We start from the raw sequence: 26263 nt of genomic DNA, 5'->3' as shown, positions 1-26263 counted from the left end.
TAATAAAACTTGAAATTAAAGAACAAAAGTGGAGACATTAAAAGGTATCATCAATCATTTTGTGCTCTAAGACGGCATGGAGAATGAAAGATGCTCTCCACCTCACCCCCTACAAATTTGGAGTTTTATTTATTTGATGTTTCTAATAATTTTGTTTTAAATTACCGACTAAACAAGGATAACCACCATGTAGAATGTCTGCTGACTACAAAACTGGCCATTCATTTGTGTGCCCTGGAATTTTCTGCTGTTTCTTAAATTTTACTATCGTGTAGTAAAGTTTAACTTTCTACCAAGACTGCCTGAGGCTCAAAGCGACACAAGCATTTGTACTGTGCATCAGATTTCTATGGTTTTCCTGAAAAGTAGCTAGCCTTTCTTCTTTTATAACTTTTAAAACTAAATTTAATAAAAACACACAGCTTAAACTCGTGCTTATATCAATAACAGACTAAAAATCATAAGTCAAAGAATTAAGTCCCAATTTTAACATCATAGAGGTAAAAGATAATTTCAAAGTAGCGACAGTTTTTATTTGCTATTTGTAAAACTCAATTCACACTTCAAAATCATATTAAACGCTTACATAAGCCTCATCAACATGATCCTACTGTTTTGAGTTAGGAAAATGTAGTAAGACCAACTTACATTACTTTTTTGCAGAATCAAATTCTGAGTTACCAAGTAAAACCAATACTTCCTACTTTGCCACAGGTTCTACAGCATTTTGTATAAAGTGAATTTGTGTCTATGAATGCTGTTTATAAGTAAGCCTAGCATTTAATTTAATTCAGATGAGTGTTAGACTGCTAATGAAGACTGGCAAGAAAAATCATATTCTCTACTACAATTATTTAAGAAATTCATCTCATAGGCTTTTCATTTAGTTCCAAGTTTATTTACTCCATGCACACTGCCTGCAGATTCTGTTTAAATGCTTCCTATGAAAAAACCAGACTTCTTTGAGCAGGTGACTTGTTTAAACTGAATACCACCACTTGAAATGACCACAATTTTTAGTGACCTTTGGCCACAGATGTCAAAATGTCTCCATCCCCTTTCCAGACCTAAGCAAGAGACAATTTATTTTTGGTAAACTCTAGTATTTATTAAATTATAAATTTTGTAATCAAAAAGAAAACTGTGGATCAAGAGAAACATCAAATTACAAGGACTAGACAGCAAAGTCTATGGGGACGCCATGAAATGTATTACAGACAAGATTATGGAACATTAAGTTATTAGGTGTTCTTTACATTCCATTTCAGTAACTTTACTATTAAAGTTTTTGTCTATTTTAAAATCCCAAATTCACATGTATTCTCACATTAAGCTTCCTGTTAAAACTGATACCAGACATCTCATAGGTGCCAAATTTTAGTTAATGGTTTTAAGTCAATCCATGCAGAAAAGTAAGACAAAATGCAAGAGTCAGATGGGACGATTAAATGCACAGATAATACACACACGCCGGCCAAAAGAACTTTAGAAATCTTTAAAAACTATAAAATAAACAGACCTCAAGAAAACTGGGTTATTACTAAACAACTCTCAACTATTAACACCCAAGTTCCTTATATTAAATAAATTTCTCAACAGAGACATGTTAGACATTTTAATTACAGATCTATCCTTCCTATACCCCTTCCCACCCCAACTCCCAAAATGTATTATTAGGGATGAGTATAATGTTATGTGGGCAGAAATTTACAGATACTCATTTTAACCTTGAGTGGAGCTGAAGAGTTTTTTATTTAAACTTCAGTTACTGTGCACTGTCCATCAGGCCTTCTAGATCTAACAGTGCTACTCACTGTTACACCCCCTGCTAGTGATCCATCAGTTCCTGATCGATCTGCTCGATCAGATACTGTCTGGTTTGTGTTAGGAACCAAGAGTCTCTGTTGGGTCAAGGAGTGTTGTGCAATAAGCGCTGATACATCCTCACTATCACTACTGGCGTCTGATTCAGTTTCTTCAATGGAAGTATCTGGTGCTGGTACCCTGCCTGAAGATGGTAATTCACGATCTTCTCCTTCCCCCCTGTGGCTCCTTTCAGCCAGGCTGTCTCCAATGAGCTGTAAATGAGCAAAAGAGTCTTCCAGAGAAGTGCTTGCATCAGGGGTTGGTGTTGCAGGGCTTGTTAACTGACCATCTACTGATGTCAGGGGCCTTACAGAAGACACTAGAGGCTGAACAGAAGCTCCACTCTGTGCCGATACACTGTCCGCTCCATCAGCAGAGCTCTCTCTTGCTAAGTTTACGGTATTAGCATCACAGTCCAGCCTAAGTCCAGCTACTCCCTTCTTTGGTATATCTATTATGTCCCGCTTAATTTTCCTGCGACGTCCATGTTCATTTCGCCTATATTGAACCATATTTTCAAGATCAGCAACATACAGAAATCCAGCAATTAACATTTCAGTGCTCTTTTTACCTTTGGAGAAAGCATCTTCCAGCTCTCTACTAGTGCGTTCATCATACTGCCACCACCCGTTTCTTCCTTCATAATACCATGCATATTCACCATTCCCTCTACTTGCTGCTTTGAGTTCTTCTGGTGACAGTAAGGTGGGCTTGTCAAGGAAATCCTCAGGAATTTCTTGTCGACAGAGGGCACATCGCTTTCCAAGCCATGAAGCTCCTTTTACACACAGATAGCAGAAAACATGTTTACAAGGCAGACTGACTGGGTGAACACATGTTTGCAGACAAATGGCACATTCAGGGACAGTTAGAGAAGGTGCAGTATTAGAACAGGACTCATTCGCTTTCCTGTTGGTAGGAAGCATGTTTACTGAGTGATCAATTTCACCACAGCCAGCCATCCTAAGAAAATAAAAGAAAATACATATGTTAAAAATCTGTTTTAACTTTTAATTCAACAATTCAGAAAAAACTTATAAAGCACCTATCCTATGTAAACCACGTACTAGACAATGGAGATACAAAAATGAAAATACAGGAAAAAACTCTTGTGTAGAAAAATCTTTTTGGTTTGTATACCATTGACTTTTGCTTGTTGGGGTCAATAAGGCTCACAAATGTTAAGCCTAAAATAAAAAAATACAATTAGGACTTCCGGCAAGATGGAGGAATAGGTGGACGCACCGCACCTCCTCGTACAACCAAGATTAGAAAAACAATAATTTACAACAATAATTTATTATCAGAATAACACCCAGATCCGGCAGAGGATTTATCTGAATGGAAGTCGGGCAGCCAAGAAGTTGAAGTAGACGCGTTCATCCGGACTGGTAGGAGAAGACAAGCTGGGCGGGCGTGGGCTGGCTCGGGTCGGCGGCGCGCAGAGGTCGGGGAAAGTTTGGTGTGAAATCAGTGCGACAGCCATCCGGGGGCGCAAGAAGGCAGCGGTGATCCCTGAGTACGCAAGCTGCGGCTGGCAGACCCAGAGGGGTAGCGATTGTGGACCAGGGCAGAACTCACGGCCCGGAAGCCCAGACAAGGGTCTGAGTCCAGGAGAACGGAACTATCGCCATTGTTTTCTCCCATCCCGCTCCCGCCCCGCCCCCACATATAACGTCACAATCTAGCGACTGGGGTGCCCAGCCCAGGTGAGCACCTAAGGCTCTGCCCCCCACCGTAACAAGAGCAACCAGACCAGGAAAAAAAAAAAAAGAGAGACAGGGGAAAAGTATGTTTTCAACAGAGCAGATCAGTCCCCCAGGACTCATCCTTTTGAGCGACCAAGAATTAGCCAATCTATCAGATGCGCAGTTCAAAACACTGGTGATCAGAAAGCTCACGGAACTGATTGATTTTAGGTGCAATTTAGATGAAAGGATGCAGGTTACCATAAAAGAGATGCAGGAAGATACGCGGAGGAGAGCCAATAGTGAAAGGAAGGAATATGAGTCTCAAAACAATACAGTGGACCAGAAGGAAGATAGAATCAACCAAACAGGAAAGCATGATGAAATAAGAATTCAAAAAATTGAGGAAAAGATTAAGAGCATCCAAGACACCTTTAAACGTCCCAATATCCGAATTATAGGGGTACCAGAATCGGAAGGGGAAAAGCAACAGATTGAACATGTATTTGAACAAATAATAAAGGAGAACTTCCCCAATCTGGCAAAGGGAACAGTCTTCCAAGAAATCCAAGAAGCTCAGAGAGCCCCAAAGAAGTTGGACCCAAGAAGAAACACACCAAAGCACATCATAATTACATTAGCCAAGGTAAAAATGAAGGAGAGAATCCTAGAAGCAGCAAGAGTAAGGGGACAGTAACCTACAAAGGAGTTCCCATCAGACTGTCAGCTGATTTCTCAAAAGAGACCTTACAGGCAAGAAGGGGCTGGAAAGAAGTATTCCAAGTCATGAAAGACAAGGACCTACATCCCAGATTGCTCTATCCAGCAAAGCTCTCATTTAGAATGGAAGGGCAGATAAAGTGCTTCTCAGATAAGGTCAAGTTAAAGGAGTTCATCATCACCAAGCCCTTATTTTATGAAATGCTAAAGGGACTTATCTAAGAAAAGAAGATAAAGAAAAGACATGTATAGTAAAAGGACAGCAAACTCACAAATATTAACAACCACACCTAAAGCAAAACCAAAAGAAACTAAGTAAACAATTAGAACAGGAACAGAACCACAGAAATGGAGGGCACATGGAGGGTTAGCAGCAGGGGGGTGGGAGGAGGAGAGAGGGGGAAAAGGTATAGAGAATAAGTAGCATAGAATGTAGGTTGAAAATAGATAGGGGGAGGGCAAGAATAGTACGGGAAATGTAGAAACTAAAGAACTCATAAGTATGACACATGGACATGAACTAAAGGGGGGAAATGTGGGTGGGAGTGGGGTACAGGGTGGAGGGGAGAGAAGGGGGGAAATGGGACAACTGTAATAGCATAATCAATAAAATATATTAAAAAAAACAAAACAAAAAAATACAATTAAGGTACAGATAGATTTTAAATAAATATACCATTTTATTCAGTCATACACTGTGTAAGATAGAACTAAATGCAAAGATTTAAAAAAATGTACAGTCCATTCTAGACTCACTTTGACAATCAGTCTGGAAAGCAGTTGCAGGAATAAAAAAAAATGACTGAAAGTAATTCAGATGACCATTACAGAAAGTGATGATTTTGTAGCCTTTTAGGATATTAATGGTGTCAAGTTTGCAAATATTACCATATGTTAATATACTTTTGGTCCTTGACAAGTACACCATATGTAACTAAAACCAAATGGCAGCAATCCCAGAAGTTCCCTATCCCTGCTGTGAATCTGAAAGCACAGGTTAAACCAGTCACTTCATTCCCTCTCTGTGAAACACTATTAACGGCCTCTTTTTGTTGCTGTGACATTTTCTAAACCACATATGCTCTTCCTTCTGTACTCTTTCAAAATGACCTTATCTATTCTAATGGCTTCAGTTGTTACCCATATACAAATGATTCACAAATTGGTATCACCAGCCCAGGTCTCCCTTTTCAGCCCTAGACCTATAGTTCTAATAGCCTATTTTAGATCTCTTCTCCGATGCCATGGAGGCACAAAAACTAAACTCAAGACCTGTTTCCTCCTCATTTACTCCTTAACAGCACCACCATCTGCTTTCAGGAATCCATACCTGAAACTGCTCTTTTCTTACCATTTTCCAATCCAAAACATCAGCAAGCCAACATTTTATCATCTATCTCCCAAATCACCTACTATCATCCATCTCTACACTTCCTTAGCCACCAAGTGACCACTGTTTAATAACTATGTATGCCTTTTAATTATTTCAACGTTACCACCTGCTTAAAACGATTTTAGGATAAAGACCAGGATCTCTATGCCCTGAATGGTCTGGACCCTAACTCCCACTCCAGCCTCATCTCACCTGAAACTTCTTGCCTTGATAGCCACACTGGCTACTCTCTCCAATAATAGCTTTTCTCCATATGGAACATTTTCTCACTTCCCGCCTCCCCAACTCTCCACGGGCAAACTATTTCCCATATTACATCCCTCTTGACAAAGCCTCCATGACTAGGTCAAATCACCTTTTCTTTTCCCCCCTACGGTAGTGCACTTCTCATTCATAACACTTAATAGAATTGCAGTGTTACACCTACCTGTGGAATTATTTTGTTAATGTCAGTTTCCTCATAGTTGGGTGGACTTTATAAAGGCAGAGAATAGGTCACTCTTGGCTCATGTCTGTATTCCCATACAGTGTATGGCAGACACAGAACCCTCAAAAATTTGTTAAGAAAATGAATGTTTCCCTAAGAAAAATATGAATACATCACATTATGAAATAAGTTGTGGGGGTTTCTATTTTCAATAATATTAAGTTACCTGGCTGACGTAGCTCAGTGGATTGAGCACAGGCTGCTAACCAAAGGGTTGCAGGCTTGATTCCCAATCAAGGCACATGCCTGGGTTGTGGGCCAGGTTCCCAATGAGGGCCACATGAGAGGCAACCACATATTGATGTTTCTCTCTCCCTTCCCCTGTCTAAAAGTAGATAAATAAATAAATCTTTTTAAAAAGTCATAATATTAAGTTAGACCAGCTGACTGATAGACACTTTTTTCCCTAAGTGTTAACTTACACATACCTTTGAAATGTATAAAAATTCTGTCAGTACAATTAAAGATCAACCCTGAAGCAGCACCCTGCTGACTATATACTGACACACTGCAGATGGCCAAGGGAGAAAGGATAACTTGAATAAAGGCAGTGTTATACAATGGAACCAACAGTGGACATTAAATCTAAAAACCTGAGTGTTGATCTCCCTGTTACTTATATATTCTTAGGCACTCAGTTAAACCCTTAGTCTAAATTTCCTCACCTGCATATCACAGTTTATAAAACTTAGGTGAGAAGAGCAAAAAAAAAAAATGCTTTGCAATCACTAAAGCTCTACTGATGTTACAATCATGTAAGCACAAGAGAGAAAATAACATGAATGCCAAAGTTGCCCTGAAGAGAAGAGAGGAAAAAAAAAGACAAAGACTTGTCAAACTGGATGTATGAAGGCTATACATTGGCATGGAATTTGGGACTTCTGCTTTATTGATTCAGGTAAACATTACGCGACTACTATGGTCCATGTACAATGAGAGCACTGATAGAGCTAAAGATGTATAGGACACACATCCACGCTATAAAATAGGCAAACATACATGGCAAGCAAGCATATAATCATATGGCACTTGATTCCTGCAGTAATGAAAATGTGTTAGATATTTATTAAAAGTAATAATCATGAGAGAGATGACAGGATGGATATAGGCTAGAAAGTTTAGGGTGCAGGAGGCCGGGAGTGGAGGAGACTCAAGGCAGAGACATGTGCAAGGCATTGAGTCAAACAACCGACGGAAAGGCAGGAGGTGAAGCTATAAAGTAATCAGAAGGCAGAATGAGTACGTGTAAAATTTAAAAAAGAAAAACAAAAGCCTGGTAAAATGTAAATAAAACATAGAACATGTAACTTTGACAAGTACTTTTTAAAAATGCATAATCCAAAACCCTGTTATATTTAAGTAAAATTGACACAAAAAGTCAATTTTCCATCAGACGCGGTTAGCTCATCTGCAAAATGGGAAGTTTTCAACCTGAAAACATTACTCTCCACTCTGCTTAATATGACCAATATCTTTTTTTTTAAAGATTTTATTTATTTATTTATTTTAGAGAGGGAAGGGAGGGAGGGAGAGAGGGGGAGAGAGAGAGAGAGAGAGAGAGAGAGAGAGAGAGAGAGAAACATCAATGTGCGGTTGCTGGGGGTTATGGCCTGCAACCCAGGAATGTACCCTGGCTGGGAATCAAACCTGGGACACTACTATGACCAATATCTTATATAATCTTTATTCTATGCATGGATAAACCTAAATATATAATTTAAAAACTAAAAAAAAAAAAAAGAGAGAGAGAGAAGCAATTACAACCACCCCAAGGGAAAGTATGAGCTGTAAAAGAACACACTTGTAAAGGCACAATTCTGTTTGGGCAGGCATTCTCATTAGAAAACATTTCTCAAAGAATGAAGTAAAGCTGGATAAATTTCATCAGAAAACAAACAACAGACAGCTAAAGCTTCATTATTTCACCTGAAGCACTTTCAACTACCTCTTTAGCATAGCAGATTTGAAATTCTGCTTCTGTTTAGCCCACCAACTATACTGTTAGTCTAACTAAGAAATGGAGAAAACACTTAGTAAATACATCTCACATAATTCTGGATGAGGCACATACAGTGCACAAGATAAAACTAAGATATGACAAGGTAAAGACAAGGCAACCCAAACTACTAGACTTCCTATAAAACATAAGACATACTTCAAAACGTAAGACACACCATTTTAATGTCCTACAAAGTCTCTATTTTGCATAGTTTCAATGACCTTCAAATAGGTCAGACACTAATGCGTTCAGAGGATCATACCAATATGTAAGTAAGAAATGCCTTGCCCCTCTTTTGCAGAGCAAGGGTTTGAAACCCTTAATGCTAATCAATGAGAGATATTCTCTAACCAATAAATGTCTTCGGAAACTTCAGTGGTCGTTCAAAAAAGGGAATCTATTTCCTGGTTACTAAATTAAGAATAACTTAGTATGTAAAAATTTGGAGTAGAGTTAGTTCAACTCTACTAAAGAACATACATATAACTGGATCTTGTGATATTATAACTTTTAAGCACAAATCCCATTCTTCTTCTTCCCATAGAAGGCTTAGAGGGATACGGAAAACCACTAAGTACTTAGATTTTGTTTAATCTTCTTGAGGACATCTAGTCAAAAGGTAAAATTACTATAAATGAAAAAGGTCTTTAGCTTGCATAGTATTGAATAACTTTTTAGACAGCAATAAAAATTTCAAATATTAAAAACCAGATTGTTTAAAGTCTGAGCTCAGAATCTAATTATAAACACAACAAAAAGGAAACACAGAGTAAGTTAACATACTACCTTTTGGTAAGTCCAAAGCTATCAAAAATGAATGTCATCTTCCTTCCCCAAACTTTGACTACTTTTAAAAGAAAAAAATTCCTTAAATCTTTAGCCCTCCTAGAATACAAAGAGTTTAAAGTTTAATACAAGTTAAAAATGAAACTTTCAAATTTAAATTTAACAATGACCATTCCTAAGTCCTCTTAATCAGGGGTGTCAAACTCATTTTCACCAGGGGCCACATCAGCCTCACAGTTGCCTTCAAAGGGCTGAAATAATTTTAGGACTGTATAAATGTAACTACTCCTTAACTGTGAGAGGAGTTGAAATTACATTCGAATTTGAATGACTTCACAGCCTGCACTCTTAAATGCTACAGAGATTGCCTCCACAATAGTTATGACTGACCAAATATAAGTACCACCATCAATAATATTAAGGTAGAGCTTCAAGGAGTTACTAAGAAGTTTCACAAAGTGTTAAAGGAATGAAATTTATATTGCCTGCCTCAAGAGCTCTGTCACTTTCAATATGTCCTTTTTCCCTTTCCATTTTGAACAGAGAAGAGTATGTGAGCATCCAAAATGCCTATGGCACTAGGAAGGAGATGCAAAAACTTGCCATCAAAGTGTAGAGGCAGATAAGTTAATGAACACAAACATGCATTACTGATTAGTTTAACAAAAGGCATAACAGACACCAGAGAGCAAAAAGAAAGGAATGGTAACTAACAGGGATGGGATAAATACATTTTGAATGGATGAAATGTACTATGCAATAAGTGCTGCAAAGATCTTGTACATTATGCTATCTTAACAAATTTAAACATTTACTAAATACCAATGATTCTTAAAAATTCTTAGGTCACAAACTTACTAAGAATCTGATGAAATCTTACATAAAATTTCAAAGGGTTCAAGAATCTCTATAAAGCTGGTCTACCTAGAACCCCTAAAGAGGCAAGAGGAATTTACTGAAGGATTTTGTATAAGAAAGTGACAGCCAAGTTTAGTAATTTATCAAGATCACTTGGACAGAAGTTTGAAGGAAGACCTGGTGGCATAGTGCAAATACCTGGATTACTCATCCTTTATAAGATAATGGGAAGGAGGTTGCAGATGTAAGGTTCCAACAACAGATATGAGAAGTAGGAAGGAAACAGAAATAAAAACATTGGTTACTGATGAGTGGTGGTACTATATCCATCAGGATAGAATTCAAAGAAAGTTCTGTCTCAGATATAATGATTCTGAGATAATTATGAAGTCACCAGATGAAGACAGGTAGATGAAAGCTGAATCTACTAGACTGGTACTCCAAAGAAATCTAAGCTCAAAGAATACTGATGAATCAACATACATGGTTCTTGCAGACATGAAAATGGATGAATGCCCAAATTAAACCTGTAGAGGCAGCAGACAAAAGAGCCAATCACAGAACCTTGGATTATCCCAACATGTCTAAGTAAGGCAAAAATATGAGGGGGACCCAAAGAAACCGGGAATTATCTTCTGGAGGTGCGCCCCTTTTAGTACAGGCTTCCCCCTCTCGGTGAGTGTTCTAGGAACCCATCTATATCAGTGCACCAACTGGTGGAGTTGTGAGGGGGCTGCCTTAGGCTTCAGTGAATTTTTTTTGAAGACTCAACATATTTGCCCATTTCATGATGGGTGATTTACAAACACACCTGCCCAAATAGTGGTGAGTGTTCAGCAGTTTTTGCCAAAAAATGACAGGATCCCTGTGCCCCATGCTCCCTATTTCACTCTATCTCGCCCTGAGCAACTTTTTTTTTTTCCCCAATGAAAAAAGTCCTCAAAGGGAAATATTTTGGCAATACGTAAAAGATAAAACAAAAAATGGCAGAAGCGCTAAAAGACATCAAAACTGACGAGTTCAAGAACTGTTTTGAGCAGTAGAAAAAACATCTTCATGGTATACTGTAGCAAATGGATAGTACTTGGAAGGTGACTGAAGTTTAAACTTGTAAGAATAAATACACAATTTTTAATAAATCTGGGGTTTTGGGGTCCCCCCTCGTAGAGTGCAAAGGATGCAAAATATGGTCACAGAGAAATAGAGAATAAAGAGAGACCACTACCAAAAAAGCCATGAGGGAGACACTTGCAAAAAAAAAAAAGGGTCAAACAAGGAGAGGACTTATAAAAGTTACTCTTTAACTCAGGAAAATCTCCACTTTGTAGTGAAGTATTTGGTGCATAAATTGTGAGCACCACACAGTGATTAGCCATTTTGCTTTCCCAGAGACCATCAAGCCTACTATCAATAACTTTTTACTCAGTTAAGACATCTTATTTTCCCTATTCTCAAACAGGCTATTATAAAGATCCTCTAATCTTTTAGCTAAGAGATATCCAGGACTCCCTTATCCTTAAGAAATTAGGTAAAAATGAATTCTCAAAATTTATCTTTATTTTCACTCTTCCTTATTATCACTCCTCTTGGCTAGGATGGGGCATTGCTAGTTGTTTTCCAAGATAACCCATCAAGTTAGTATTAGAACCATGTTAGTTCCTCCAAGATTTTGAACAATATTCTCTATCCCTACATTTCAAAATCGACTACATGTGAAGTCTAGTAATGACCTCTTTCAGGCTAAATGTGTATGATCACATTGCACTGAATATTATTAACCACTGATTTCTTTTCCTAAGTTTTTTTTTTAAGGCTTTATTTATTTATTTTTTACAGAGAAGGGAAGGCAGGGAGAATGAGAGGGATAGAAATACTGACATGAAAGAAAAACATCCATTCGATTCCCAGTCAGGGCACATGCCTGGGTTGCAGGCCACGGCCCCCAGCAACCACACATTGATGTTTCTCTCTCTCTCTCTTTCTCCTTCCCTTCTCTCTCTAAAAATAAATAAATAAAAATTTTTAAAAAAAGAATTCAAATTAGCTAACTTAAAAATGTAAAAATCAACTGTGTAAAAGAAAATTGGTTATAATATGATATTTTTCAATATTTCATTTGCTATATAATCAAAGTATTGCATGTACTCAAGTATGTGTCTTCTGCAAAAAATATAGTGCACAAATAACAATAAAAATACAAACTGACTAAACGTAAAAAAAAAAAAAAAAAAAGAAAGAAAGAAAAACATCCATCTGTTGCCTTTCATAAAAGCGCTGATGGGGACCAAACCTGCCACCCAGGCATGTGCCCTGACCAGGAATCGAACTAGTGACCTTTCACTGGAGGACTATGCCCAATCAACTAAGCCACACCAGTCAGGGCTCTTTTTCTAAAAGTTTACTCTTCATTTTCATGATGGTACTCTCTCCCAATTCTCCTTTCTATTTCATTTTCTTTGTCTTCTCTAGCTTCCCTTAAATACCAGTATTCCTCAAAAAGGCCCTATTTTCACACTACATTCTATACCTAAACAATCAACTGAATATTCCAAATACATATACTTACACGGCACCCAACATCTAATATCCAGAACCTTTCCACCTCAGACCTACATTTTCAGAAAGTCTACCTTGGTGTTTTCCAGGCACATGAAACCAAATGTAACTAAAAACAAAATATCTGCTGGTTTAAAGCTGTATCTTCTTCCTTTGATCTTTACCTTATAAAAAACCATTTGAACCATTCTCATTGCTCCCTTATTCCTTGGCCATTCTCTTTTCTATGACAGAAACTTGTTTATTATGTGTTCCCCTTATCCCCAAAGCCAGTGATCCACATTCTGCTCCTGGACACCCTCCTGTACAAAATACTGACCTCCTAAGTGACCTCCCTGACTTCAGACTTTCTTCCTCTCATCTTTTCTTAGTTCAATCATGTCTAAACTATTAAATCTTTAATAGTTTTCTACTGTCTACATAATCTACTGCAAACTCCTAAACACTGGTTTAATTACACTGATACAGCCTTTAGAGTAATACAGAATTAAAGTCCTAGCTCTACATTTATTTTCACTATGTTGACCAAAACAGCATTTCCCAAACTTCCCTAAAGGTAAAAATAAGTTGATGTGTTCTTCCCTAGAAATCTGGACTTAACTGGGTTAGAGTCTAAAAACCTGTGTTGTTTAATAAGTGTCCCAAAGAGGAATTTGGTAAATACTGACAAAATAACTTCATCTAATTCTATTTCTTTATCAGTAAATAAAGCTACTACTATCTTTCACAGTGATTACTTTCAATAATCAAATAAAATACCAACTTAAGAACCTGGCAATATAGTAGGGACTAATCAAACACTCATTCCCTTTCCTATAAGGTCTCTTTCTCCCACCCCACTTTCCCACGTAGGCTTGCTTCCTGACTCCCCTAAGAGGCCTTCATGTTTTAGGCAGCTCTGCTCCTCCTCATCTCCTTGGCTTGAAAAATATTTTCTAATTTTCTGATTGTTAAAATTCTATTGATTCTTTAAGATCATCCCAAAAGTTCTTCTGTTAACCCTGAACCCTTCAGATGGAATAAATGCTTTCCAAAATCTATTTTATTGCTACCTCACTATGGCATATCTTGTACTATTTAATTATTAATTTTATATATATATATGTTTCACTTATCAGACCAGAGTCTAGGTCCTTGACAGCCAGCACATAGACTATCTGAGCTACAGGATTAAAAAAAGATAGATAACAGATACATAGACAGATAGACAGATAACATGAATAGAATTAAATAAAAGATATATCTGCCCTAATTATGAAGAAAAGGCTTACTGATTTCATTTTTTATGAAATTCTCAACAAGAATGATATGGTCACACTTTTAATGAGTGTATATAATCAAAGCATCATATTGAAAAAGTAGATGACAGTAGTTATATATCAAACTAGAAGTACATGTGAAATAAATAGTATGTGTAAGAGTCACTTTTTTGTCCAGTATTTTAAACACTGTAACCACCAAGACTACAAATGTCTATAAAAGGTTCACTGCATTTTTCATATAGTGACGTCAAGCAGGACAGTGTTCATATTAACTTGGGAGATGTAAATATGATGTTTATTGTATAAAAATGTTTCATCCAGAATAGAATGAAGTTCAATATAGGCAAAATCAAGGTACTGTAACATTTGACAGCATATTTTATAAAGGCTAAATAATAAGAAAATAACTAGTAAAACTGGGGATAAGAGTGAAATCAATATAAATTAAAATGTAATAATGTACAAATTTTTAAAAAAATCAATTTATTTTAGCAAAACAAGTTTTTAGTTCACTAGTATTTTATAACCCATAAGTCTCTCTTATTTATAAAAGCTGATACTGTCTACCTAGCATGGTTATTTAAGTAAGTTACTATGTAAAAAGAAAATAGAACCTGGGAAGAAACTGGGAGATTTTTCTAGTTTTTTAGCCTTCTATGAGCAAATTTTCTGTCTTCAGTTTCACTTTTTGGAGAGACTTTTACTTATGAGATTTTTGGAAATCCTACATTGGTAATAAGTTAATGTAAATAAAATTGCTAACTCAGTATAATATCTAAAAATCAATACAAAAGCATTCATTTTGTAAAATGAGAAATGGCAGATACTTAATTTACTCATTTTATCCCAGTACACATAATTTACTACAGCTCTGGGGAACCACGATGCCACACTTACCTTTCTATTACAGACTCTACAGGTGCTCGTCACAAAAGTAAGGTGTCATTTCTACCGCCATGCAGCCATTTTACAGTATTTGCTCTTCCACTGCTGGTTCATCCTGTGCTGCAAAAGAAAAAAATTCAACATCAAGTTCTCTACAGACTAGTTAAGAACAACAAAATTAATTATGTATGACCCTTTCATTTAACATAATTCAGTGGCAAATTGTATCTTACAAGTGAAAAAATTTCAAGACCAAGATGTTTGCTTTCACCACTGCTATTCAACACTATACTAGAAGTTCTAGCCAGAGCAATTTGACTTGAAAAGATTTAAGGCATACAAATTCCTAAGGAAGAAGTTAAACTACCTTTATTTGCAGAGACAGTAAAACTATCTCTATTTTCTATACAGAAAATCCCAAAGAATCCACAAGAAAGCTCCTAGAGCTATCACAAATTCAGCAGCAGGTTGCAAGTTCAGGACACAGTAAGTCAGTTTTATTTCTATGTCTAGCAGTCAGCAATCCAAAAAGGAACTCAAGGAAGCAATTCCATTTATAATAGCATCTAAAAGAAAAAAATACCCAGGAATGAACATCACCAACTGCTGACAGAAATTAAAGAGCTAAATAAATGTACAGACAACTAGTGTTCATGAATTGGAAGAGCATAAAAGATAGTAATACTACTCAAAGTGATATGTACAGATTCAAAAAAATTCTTATAAAAATTCCAACAGCATTTTTTGCAGAAATAGAAAAGCCAGTTCTCAAATTCATATGGAATTGTGAGGGACCCTAAATAGCCAAAACAATTGGAGATAAAAAAGAACAAAGCTAGAAAACACACATTTCCTGATTTTAAAACTTACCACAAAGCAACAGTAATCAAGACAATGTCATACTGGGATAACAATAGACAAATAAGACAGTAAAAGAGAGTCCAGAAATAAACCCATATATATGGAAGGCCAACTGATTTTCAAAAAGGGTGCCGATTCCATGCGATGGGGAAAGAGTAGTCTCTTCAACAAATGCTGCCGCAATGGAATTTTTGCATGCAAAAAGTGAAACCCAGACCCCCACTTCACACCGTATACAAAATAAACTCAAAATGGATCAACAACCCTAATGTAAGAGTTAAACCACACAAGTCTTGGTAGAAAACATTAGAGGTAAATCTCCATAATCTAGAACTTGGTAATGGATTCCTAGATGTGACACCAAACACATGAGCAACAAAAGAAAAAAAAAATAAACTGGATTTCATCGAAATTAAAACTTTCAGGCATCAAAGGACATTGTCAAGCAAGTAAAATGACAATATACATTATGGGAGACTATGTCTATGAAAAGGGTTTACTATCTGGAACATATAAAGAATTCCTACAACTCAACAACAAAAATACAAAAGAAAAATTTTAAAGTGGGCAAAAGACTTGAATAGACATTTCTTTAAAGAAGACTTAGAAATGGACAATAAGTACATGAAAAGATGCTCAATATTATTAGTCATTAGGGAAATGTAAATTAAAGTCAAAATTACATGCTATTTTACATCTACTTGGATGACTACAATTTAAATAAACAAAAAAGAAAATAACAAGCATTGGTGAGGATGGAGAAATTGGAAGCCTTGTACTGTGTTGGTGTGAATGAAAAATAGGATAGCCACTGTGGGAAAACTGGTGGTTCCTCAAAAAAGTTAAACGTAAGATTACCATTTGACCCAAGAATTCCACTCCCAGGCATGTATCCACAGGAACTAAAAACAGGGACTCAGATACTTGCACTTCAATGCCCACTGTAGAACAATGCACAAAAGAAAAAAAAAAAAAGTCAAAAGGTGGGCACAGCCCAAGTGCCCAGTAACAGAAGAGTGGATAAACAACATGGCATGTAAAAGTGGAATATTATTCAGCCATAAAAAGAAATAAAAGTTCTCATACACGCTACAACATGGATAAACCTTGAAACATTATGCTAAGTGAAACAAGCCAGACACAAAAGAACAAATATATGATCTCACTCATATGAAATATTAAAAATAGGCAAATTTAGAGACAGACGGTAGACTAGAGGTTACCAGTGGTTAGAGAGAGGGGTACAGAGTTTTTGTTTGAGGTGATGAAAAAGTTGTGGAAATATACAGTGGTGAAGGGTGTAAAACATTGTAAATGAAATTAATGACGCTATAGAATTAAAATGGTTAAAACAGTCAAGTTTTCATTATTTATACTCTACAGTAACAATTTTTAAGTGAAACAAGTTCTATATGGATAAAGTGGCCCACATGGTATGTATTCTATAGCCATCGCCCTCCTACAAGGAGACACTGTGTGCAGAGATAAGCTCGTCACATTAAGACCTCCTGCCATTTATATGTATGTCCAAGTTTACAACCATACCAAACTTCTCAAACTGCCTCCTGTTCAGAGAATCCAAAGGCAACAACATTATGTCATGAATCCTTTTTCTTCTCATTCCATATTTCCTTCTTCCACTTCACCATGCCCAATGAAGAGGGCATCATATTACATATAACTTAGAATCAAGCACACACAATGAGTGAAGAAATGAAGGGCCTCACAGTAATAGCAAGATAGGAGAAACTTGAAATCTCTTTTCAGTTCCATATGCATCTCATATTGTGGGAATCTAGCTCACTAAAAAAATCTGGATTATTTTAGTGTTTAAAGATAAACCTTTTTTTGATGTATGGCCTTAAAATACTAGTTTATCCCATGAAATGTTTAACAAAATAATCATGTTTCAAAACTAGATAATTTTCAAAAGTAACCGACTAAATAGGGTTTCTAAATAATTTTTGCTTTACTCTGACTTTAGAACTTAGTCTTTACATGATATGAACTACAGTGTCCCGATTCCCCCTCCACCTAACCCATTTTCTTTACCCTCTAGGCACCTGTAACTTCAAGGGCACCACAGAAGACTCCTACTCAAAACAGAAACTGCCCATTTGCACACACGGGATAGGAAGAAACATTCTACTATTCTAACATCATTACTCTTAAAAAAACACTTATTCTTTGAAGTCTCTACCACCGGCTATAATCACCTACAGTTCTCCCTTAACCTTTAAGGCAATGACTTAATGTTCTCGCTGTTGGTTATTTTCCTCAGGCTAACTCCTGATACATCACTGTGAACCTATTTAAATATCCCTGAGAATGAATCATCCAACACCTAACTCAGAGGTTCTTAAACCTGTCCCTCTGAGGCTGCTTGTTAAAAACATGCATCCTCTGGCCCTAACCCTAGAGATTCTAGGCCAATAGATGTGGGCTGAACCCCAGGAATCTTACTTCAAGTGATACTGATGCAGGTAGGGCTTCACACACAATCTGAGAAACACCGTCCTCAGTTTTCAATTCCTAAAGTCCTAAATTAAAAGAATTTCACCCCCTTCCTCCAACAACAAAATATAACGGCAACATTTGGAACTAGATGCCACCTAAAACTGTGGCCTCTCTAAAATCTTAATCTCATTCTCAGATCACAATTTCTGGTCCTTCCAGATCATTAACGCACTCACTCCCACGCCTTTTCTTTTAATTTCATGGGACTTCAGTCTCTTGACCACCACCTTTCCTTTATCCAGTTCCCAATCTCATTTTCTTTCCTGCCCAGGCTGGAGCCCATTGACTTGAACTGGTATCTCTTGGATGAATGAAAAACTAACTTCCTAAAATAACTGTTGGGATAAATAAAACATCAAAAAGCTAAACTTACTTATTCACATATCACAACATTTGAGTTCTAATTGTGAACAAGGCACACGGCCACAAAAAATATAAAGATGTCTAAGTTCTAAACCTTTCACTGAAGAACTTAAAATCTAACAGCAGTAGTTACTACATTTGTAAGATTCAAGCCACCATTACATCTTTTGACAAGCACCAGATTTACCTCTCTGTTCACTGGCAATGAATTCTCCAGAATGCAGATAAAGATCTATGAATAAAACCAATTTTAGTGAATCTTGCAACCTATGGTAACTTTTCCAACTTCTCTATCATATGGGTAATTTTCAAAGTAGACTCTAAATGAGTAATAACCACTGAGGGAAGGAAAAATGAATAAAAATCCATGTAGTAATCTAGATACTAGCTATGAAGACTGTGATCCCCAGCCAACAATATCAGTATTAGCTAGGAGTTCCTTAAAAATGAAACGTCTAGAGCCCCACTCCACACCTACAGAATCGGATCTTCAGGTGCTTCATATGCATATTAAAGTTTGGAAACACTATTAGATCTATATCATTGAATATTTAAAACCCTGTGAGGTATAACTAAATCCAGTTTATAAATGAGGAAACCCAAGTTCACAAGTATTTAACCCAAAATCAATAGTGGGAGATGGGATTCAAACTCAGGTACCTTTAAAAAAAGTGTGTCTTCAGTGTACTGTATCTCAGAGAAAAGGTCTAGAATAGCAATATCTAATAGAAATATGATGCAAACCACATGTGTAAATTCAAACAGTCTATTAGCAGTATTAAGAACAATAAAAAGAAACAGGTGAAGTTAATTTTAAATAATATATTTTATTTGCCCTGGCTGCTGTGGCTCTGGATTGAGTGGTGGCCTGTGAACCAAAGGGTTGCTGATTCGATTCCCAGTCTAGGGCACATGCCTGGGTTGTGGACCAGGTCCCCAGTAGGGGGTGCACAAGAAGCAACCATACACTGATGTTTCTCTCCCTCTCTTTCTCCCTCCCTTCCCCTCTCTAAAAATAAGTAAATAAAATCTTAAAATATATATATATGTATATTATATAACCTAATATACTTGATACATTACCATTTCTATGTATATTCAATGTAAAGAAATTAATGTGCTATTTTTATATTCTTAAATGTGTGTGTACACTCTTTCAAATCCAGTGTGTTTTTTACACTTACAGCACAATTCAGTTTAGACTAGCCACATATCAAGTGCTTAGTAGCTCCATGTGGCTAGTGGCTACAATACTGGACAGTATAGGTTTTGAATATCTTACACATTAACAATTAGTTTTTAACACAAAACTGGCTACTTACTACAATAATCTTTAAATAAAGAAAATGAATTCCATGTTAGTTGACCTACACTTTTGCTGGCACAGATGAAAAAGAAAATTGCATATTCTGTTGTGATCAAATCTGACAGATTTAGGTGGTCCCAATTCTGCCAAACCGATCCATTAATTCTAGCCTCTGCAATTTACAATACTATATAGGCACAAAATAAGACACAGAATGTAATATTCAGAACAAACATGTGGAGTAGCCCTTACAAAACTTCTACATTTAAAACCAAAGATGTTTTTCTTAAATGGGGTTGGGGAGGGAGAGGCTTTTACTTTCAACCAAAAATAGAATAGTGTAATTCTAACTACAGGCCAGAAATAATGTGGCAAAAATAAATAATTCAAACATACATAATTCCTGCTGCAATGAATGACTTGTAAATTATATACCAAACTCAATACAATTTACAGATTACTACAGTAAAATTTACAAAAAATCTTGACATGCAAATACCAATTAGTTAATGGGTTAAGGTTCCTTCTTTAGGTGAAAATTTATACAGAAATAGTTAGGAAGGTAACATCAAAAGCAAAAAAAGGGAAAAGAATTAAACTAAATTAGGTATTTCTCTCTCTTAACAACTCTGGAGATAAAAAAGTGATTCTATATTTTAAAATAAAGAGTTTAGAGATCACCAGTGAATTTAAATCATTTACCCACTCAACCAATTTTTAATAATTGAAAATGAAGTATATTGTATTATTTATACCTTCTGGCCAATCAAATTTATACTCCTATAATTTGCATATACTATTATTTTCTCTGGAAAATATCTAGTATTAATTACAATTCTACCTTTCAAGTCAGCCACAAGGTAAAAAAAATCAAGCTTATTTTTCAGATACTAGATTCAAATAAATATCTTAAAGAGTCAAAAAAGATAAGTATACAACAGTTAAAATATCAAATTATAAAGATTAAAGACTTCCTGTATTTTTAATTACTAATAAAATAATAGAATAAAATAGTTGTTACTGTTTATTTTCAAAATACATAAAAAAGGAGTATTCTATATAAAAGCTACCAGTGACAGAAAAGAAAAATACTTCAATTTGAATTTTTGGTATACGGAGGAGGAAAAGGAAGGAAGAGAAAGGAGGTGGGGGGAAGAAGGAGGAGGAAGAACAGGAGAAGGACCAGTAAAAGGAATAGAGATGGGTTGTAATTTACCATATACATCTATTTCTTAAAAAAGAGTCCCAACTAAATGCAACTAAATGCCCTAATGTTTCCACTTTTAGCTTTCTCTCTCATCCCGTTAAAACTCAGCTTATAGAAAGCACAAGTCATAATGGGAAATAAGTCTTTCCTGAAAACTCACAACTCCATGGGGTCAAATACTTTATTTTTAAAAAGGATTTCCCTGCCCTGGCTGGTATGGCTCAGGGGATTGAGTACTGGCCCACAGAGCAAAAGGGTAATGGTTTGATTCCCAGTCAGGACACATGCCTCGGTTGCAGGCCAGGTCCCCAGTAGGGGGTACATGAGAGGCAACCACACACATCGATGTTTCTCTCCCTCTTTCTCTTTCCCTTACCCTCTCTTAAAATAAATAAAATCTTTTAAAAAATATTTCCCTTATTATATAGCACTTCCCTTAAAAAACATTATTGGAGAACTATCTATATAGCCTTCACAATCTTCACACTCAAACACTAAACCTTCCTATTTTTACCCCCAAAAGTGGGCTTTGCATTTTAATAAAACATGAAATGTGAATGTGAACAAAGTTGTCTTTTAATCACATCAAACAGAAGTTTCATAGCCTGCAACCATTCTGTAAAAAAGAAAGGTTCTGCTGCTAATTATCCATGTGACCTTGGTCAAGTCATGACTCCTGTGACTTACTAGTTATTTCACCCCACTCCATACTTCTGTAATTCTAAATTCTAAATACTTTAAGTAATTTAACAACAGGTCTTGTTTTAATTAACCCAAAAAGTAATAAGCCATGAACACTAAATAGTCCATCAATAAGTACAAGGGGTTGCAGCAGAATGTTAGTAAGACAGCTTCCACACCCACAAAGAGTGCTCCTAATCCTGCCTGTTTCTTTCACAAACCCGGGTTCCTTAGGCACAATCAGAAGCTATGCAAGAGAATGGAAAAGGTTCAGTGCCTTCTGTTACTACACTGGGAAAAAAAAGCATTCAAATATCCAACTGACTATGTGTCAGGTGTTTTATGCTAATAAATTGCTAATACATAATATTCAAACAGACTAATATCATAAAAAGAGTTAATACTATCTTTTTCTTCCAAGTCAATAAATCATTTTTGGATCATTAAAAACAAACAAACAAACAAACCAGTCCCATTCTTCTGGCAATTCAAGTTGGTGGAAACTGAAACAATGTATTTTACCAGCTGACACATGTCTACCTTTCTATCTCACTTCTTGTCTAGTGGCCTGCTCTTTAGAAATATGATTTCCTGATGATTATAGTATTATCAAGCTTTTAACAACCAGTAAATAACAAAAACATTCAAATGTCCACGATTGTTTTCATTTTGCCCACAACTTCCAGGGGCCCGTTTGAAACGTAAATTCTAAATTAAAGACTGGGCTTAACAAACTACTCCAATTTAAGACTTACAAAGCTAAAATAAACACACCCAAAACCTATTTCTGGAGTGGCTTTCACTCTTCTGGTTTTCTCTCTTAAATGAGATTTACTTGACCTATTTTCATGTGTTTCTGTAACATCCAGGGACTCATCAAAAATAATTCTGCTGGTCACAAAAACATCAAAGGCCGTATCATAAATTCTATTCGTGTGGGTCATTTTCTTCATGTGTCCTACATACCATACCACGTCTTTTAAACATCTAAATATAGATTCACTTACGTAAAAAGTCTTAGGCCTCCCAAATCCTGTAATTATATACTGCTCTCAATGCCAATTTATACTTTCACATCCTATTTAAAAAGTAATCACGGGGGAGGGGGCACCTGAAATGTCAATCATAAAATGACAAAGCGTTTTCTAACATTTTTTGGCTTTCGTCTCCTTTCAATTCGCTTCAATATTACAAAAACAGCACTTAAACAAAATACATGTACTTCCGAAAACTTGCGAAATAAATGCTCACTAAACTGGCATTCGGGAAAAATAAAAACACGTACGGAAACGGACACCGAGGTAAAAGATCTAGTTGCCAGAATGTGTGTGTACACTGAGAACAATTTTGCAGCCTTTCGCAAGAAGCCTGTGGAAAAGTAAAAGAGCGACAACAATGGGAGACCCCCACTCCTTCAGACGGGATGGGAGTAGGGAGAGAACTCCGCAACCAGCGACCAGAAGAACAAAGCAACAGCCTCCGCTTTTAAGATGCACTGAGGTTTAGGACGCTCCACTGGCACGGAGAGATCTAGTTGTTCAGATGCTTTAATAATCATCAAAGCAACTCAGACTATGCAGCTCTGGGCTTAACCAGGACAAGGTGGAGGTACTACTTTTCGTATTAGGCAAGACCCAGACACTGAGCGAGGGGAGGGGGAGAAGGAAGAAAAAGGAGCAGCCAAAGACGCTCCGGAAAAAAAGACGAAATGCAGGGACTGTACACCCTGGCTGCGATCTAACCCAAGGCCCGGGTAGAGGCCTCTACACGGGAAACAGGGAGCAGGATACACCCCTAACCATCGCGGCCCCTAACTCGGAGGCCAGAGGGACACAGCTGCCAGGGGAGATCAGAGGGACCCGGCTGCCAACTAGGGCAGCGACGAGGACCCCGGCGGAAGAGGCTGCGCAGTAATGGCCGCTGCTCCGCCTCTCGCACCCAGACCGTGACCACCTCCGGGCCGACGACCAGGACAGGGGCTGCGGCGGGGGGCCAGCAAAGCACAGCCGTCACAGTCTTCTTGCCTGCGGCAGCAGCTGCGGTGGGGGGCGGCCGGAAGGGCTAAGCTGGCCCATCCCATCCCGTCTCGCGGTGGACAGCGGCTGCCGCGCCGACCCAAGGGCGTCCGCCGCGGTACCGGCCCCTGACCCCGCCGCCGCCCCTCTCAGGCCCGGAGCGCAGGGCCGACCCGGAGCGTCACACCAGGAGGTGACACCGCGAGCCATCACTCCTCTCACCGAGTTAGGACCCCGGAGTGGCTGATTTTCACCCTGCCCCCGTGAGGACTTCACCTCCGACTCCCACCTCTCAGGCCACAGCCGTGGCCGCCTCGCAGTCTCTTCTCCTCGGCCTTACAGCCCGCAGCGGCCGGGGACGCGCGCGGCCATCACGTGACCACCCGTCGCGTCGCGGGGGGGCGGAAACAGCGCCGCGCACCCGGGCGCTCGCGTCCGCCCCTCCCAGCCCCAGCTCCCCTGTCCCCCAGAGCGCGCTGCTGGCTGCCCGCCTTCGCCTGCCTGTGCGCATCTGCAGTTTCACTTCCTGAGCCCTTCCAAGTGGTTTGTATTTTGCTTTAGTTGTAATTGGGTGCAGAAGACTCTGAAAGAGTGTGGGTCCCGCAGAGAGAGATTTAGGGCCTAGGAGTAAGACACGCAAAGGACCAGCAGGTGGTGCTGCTCGGAAATTCTGAATCCAGACCCAGAAGAAGCCTTTGGATGCGTAGCTGGATTTGGGGGTCAACCGTCGTTGGCAAAACACTGTTTGTTTTCGTTCCAAAAAAAGAAAGAAAAGAAGTCCTTTTGGACATTTTCTGAAAGGTTGAGCAATTTAATCGGAAAAAAAAAGGATCTTTCATTTTGGACCCTTTTTTCTTTGACTAGGCATAGGAAGCTGGAGGAAGAGGTTAATTAACATAAGAATCTACACCTAAACAAATGGGTTATTTTTGTTGCATGCGGGTGGTTTTAAACATCAAAATCTAGGCGATATCCTCCATTTCATTTTAGCATATACTTTATCTTTTATGGAACTGGCGGTATTTTATTAATATGTAATAAAACAGAGTGGAAGAGCATACTTTTTATTTTTATGTATTTATTTATTTATTTATTATTTTTCTCCCTTTGCCATCATCCCCCAAGCAACTCCCATTCCCCTTCCAATCAATCCCCACAGTGTTGTCCATGTCCATGGGTCATTCATACATGTACTTTGACTATTCCCTTCCCCTTCTTTCCACTATCATCACCCCTACCCTCTGTCCACTTTCCTCTGTTCTATATTCCAATGTTCATGGTTCTATTTTGCTTGTAAGTTTGTTTAGTTCGTTAGATTCCTTCTATGAATGAGATCATATGGTTTCGTCTTTCACCGGCTGGCTTAGTTCACTTAGCATAATAGTCTCCAGTTTCATCCGTGCTGTTGTAAAAAGTAGGAGCTCCTTCTTTTTTTCTGCTGCATAGTATTTCATTGTGTAAATGTGCCACAGTTTTTTATCCACTTACCTACTATGGGCACTTAGGCTGTTTCCAGCACTTGGCTATTGTAAATAACGCAGCTATGAATATAGGGGTATATGCTATTTTGAATTATGTTTGGGGATTGTTAGGATATATTCCCAGCACGGGATCACTGGGTCAAAAGGCTGTTCCATTTTTAATTTTTGAGGAAGTTCCCTACTACTTCCCACAGTGGCTGCACCAGTCTGCATTCTCACCAACCCTGCAGAAGGGTTCCCCTGTCTCCACATCCTCACCAGCACTTGTTGTTTGTTGATTTATTAATGATAACCATTCTGACAGGTATGAGGTGATATGTCATTGTGGTTTTAATTTGCATCTCTTTGATGGCTGGTGATGTTGAGCATCTTTTCATATGTCTGTGGGCCATCTGTATGTCCTCTTTGGAGAAGTGTCTGTTTAGGTCTCTTGCCCATTTTTTAATTGGATTGTTTTAAACTAGTGTTGAGTTGTATGAGTTCTTTATTATTTTGGAGGTTAAACCCTTGTCCGATGTATCTTTGGGAAACATGTTCTCCCATATGGTTGGTTCCCTTTTCACTTTGACGATGGTTTCTTTAGCTGTGCAGAAGCTTTTTAATTTGATATAGTCCTACTTGTTTATTTTTTCCTTTATTTCCCTTGCCCTAGGAGATATATCGGCAAAAATATTGCTCTGTGGGATGTCTCAAATTTTACTGCCAGTTTTTTCCACTAGGACTTTTATGCTATCAAGATTTATATTTAAGTCTTTTATCCATTTTGAGTTTATTCTGGTGTATGGTGTAAGTTTGTTGTCTAGTTTCATTTTTTTGCAAGTACCACTCTAGTTCTCCCCTTTTTGTTCTTTAAAAGTCAAATATTCCATGCCAGTATCATCTTACTTACATTGCTGTTGCATTTGTGATCTCATTAACTTTATTCAAGGTTGGAAATTCTCAGTGTCCTTAAATATATAAATGAGTACATTTTTCTTATATTACTCTGAAATAAATGTTTTTGAGGTTTTTATTCATGCAAGGTCTATATCAGTCTGAAACAAATTCTTGAAGAATACCACCTAGCTCAGCAATGCTTATCCATGTAGGTAAAAGCAATATTTTTATACCTTATTTAAAAGTAGCAATATTGAATTGTATGTTCTCCAGCTTTAAACTTAATCCTCTATCTTTATGCCTTCCTTAACCATCCATCTTTATCCCTCTACCCTATATACCCCATGAAAACATAACAGCAAAAATTTGTTATATACTTGAAGATTCCAGCTTCAAGAGATAATACTACTATTAACTAAAAACATGTAAGGTTTGAAGTGCTTTACACATATTAGC

The 26263-nt window shown here is 37.6% G+C and overlaps 1 protein-coding gene across 9 annotated transcripts; it reads right to left on the bottom strand.

Annotated features, from left to right (window-relative positions):
* Positions 1–508: 508 nt before the first annotated feature.
* On the bottom strand, positions 509–23914 carry RNF146 (ring finger protein 146). 9 transcript variants are annotated; one of them, XM_028508993.2, is made up of 3 exons: positions 23740–23914; positions 14513–14620; positions 509–2829 (listed from the first exon to the last, which is right to left on the bottom strand). In XM_028508993.2, the coding sequence occupies exon 3, from the start codon at positions 2826–2828 to the stop codon at positions 1755–1757; it is 1074 nt and encodes a 357-aa protein (XP_028364794.1). In that variant the 5' UTR covers position 2829; positions 14513–14620; positions 23740–23914; the 3' UTR covers positions 509–1754. The 9 variants fall into 9 exon arrangements, with proteins under 9 accessions (XP_028364794.1, XP_028364795.1, XP_028364793.1 ...); XM_028508994.2 differs by having other exon boundaries at positions 14513–14615; positions 23740–23839; XM_028508992.2 differs by having other exon boundaries at positions 23673–23831.
* Positions 23915–26263: the final 2349 nt, after the last annotated feature.

Source organism: Phyllostomus discolor, chromosome 4 (assembly GCF_004126475.2).
Source record: "Phyllostomus discolor isolate MPI-MPIP mPhyDis1 chromosome 4, mPhyDis1.pri.v3, whole genome shotgun sequence".
Taxonomy (NCBI): domain Eukaryota; kingdom Metazoa; phylum Chordata; class Mammalia; order Chiroptera; family Phyllostomidae; genus Phyllostomus; species Phyllostomus discolor.
This window is presented reverse-complemented; position numbering and strand designations above follow the sequence as displayed.

What these genes read in the sequence shown, in the direction of transcription:
- RNF146 (XM_028508993.2), bottom strand. Translation starts at nt 2,828, where the DNA reads ATGGCTGGCTGTGGTGAAATTGATCACTCAGTAAACATGCTTCCTACC.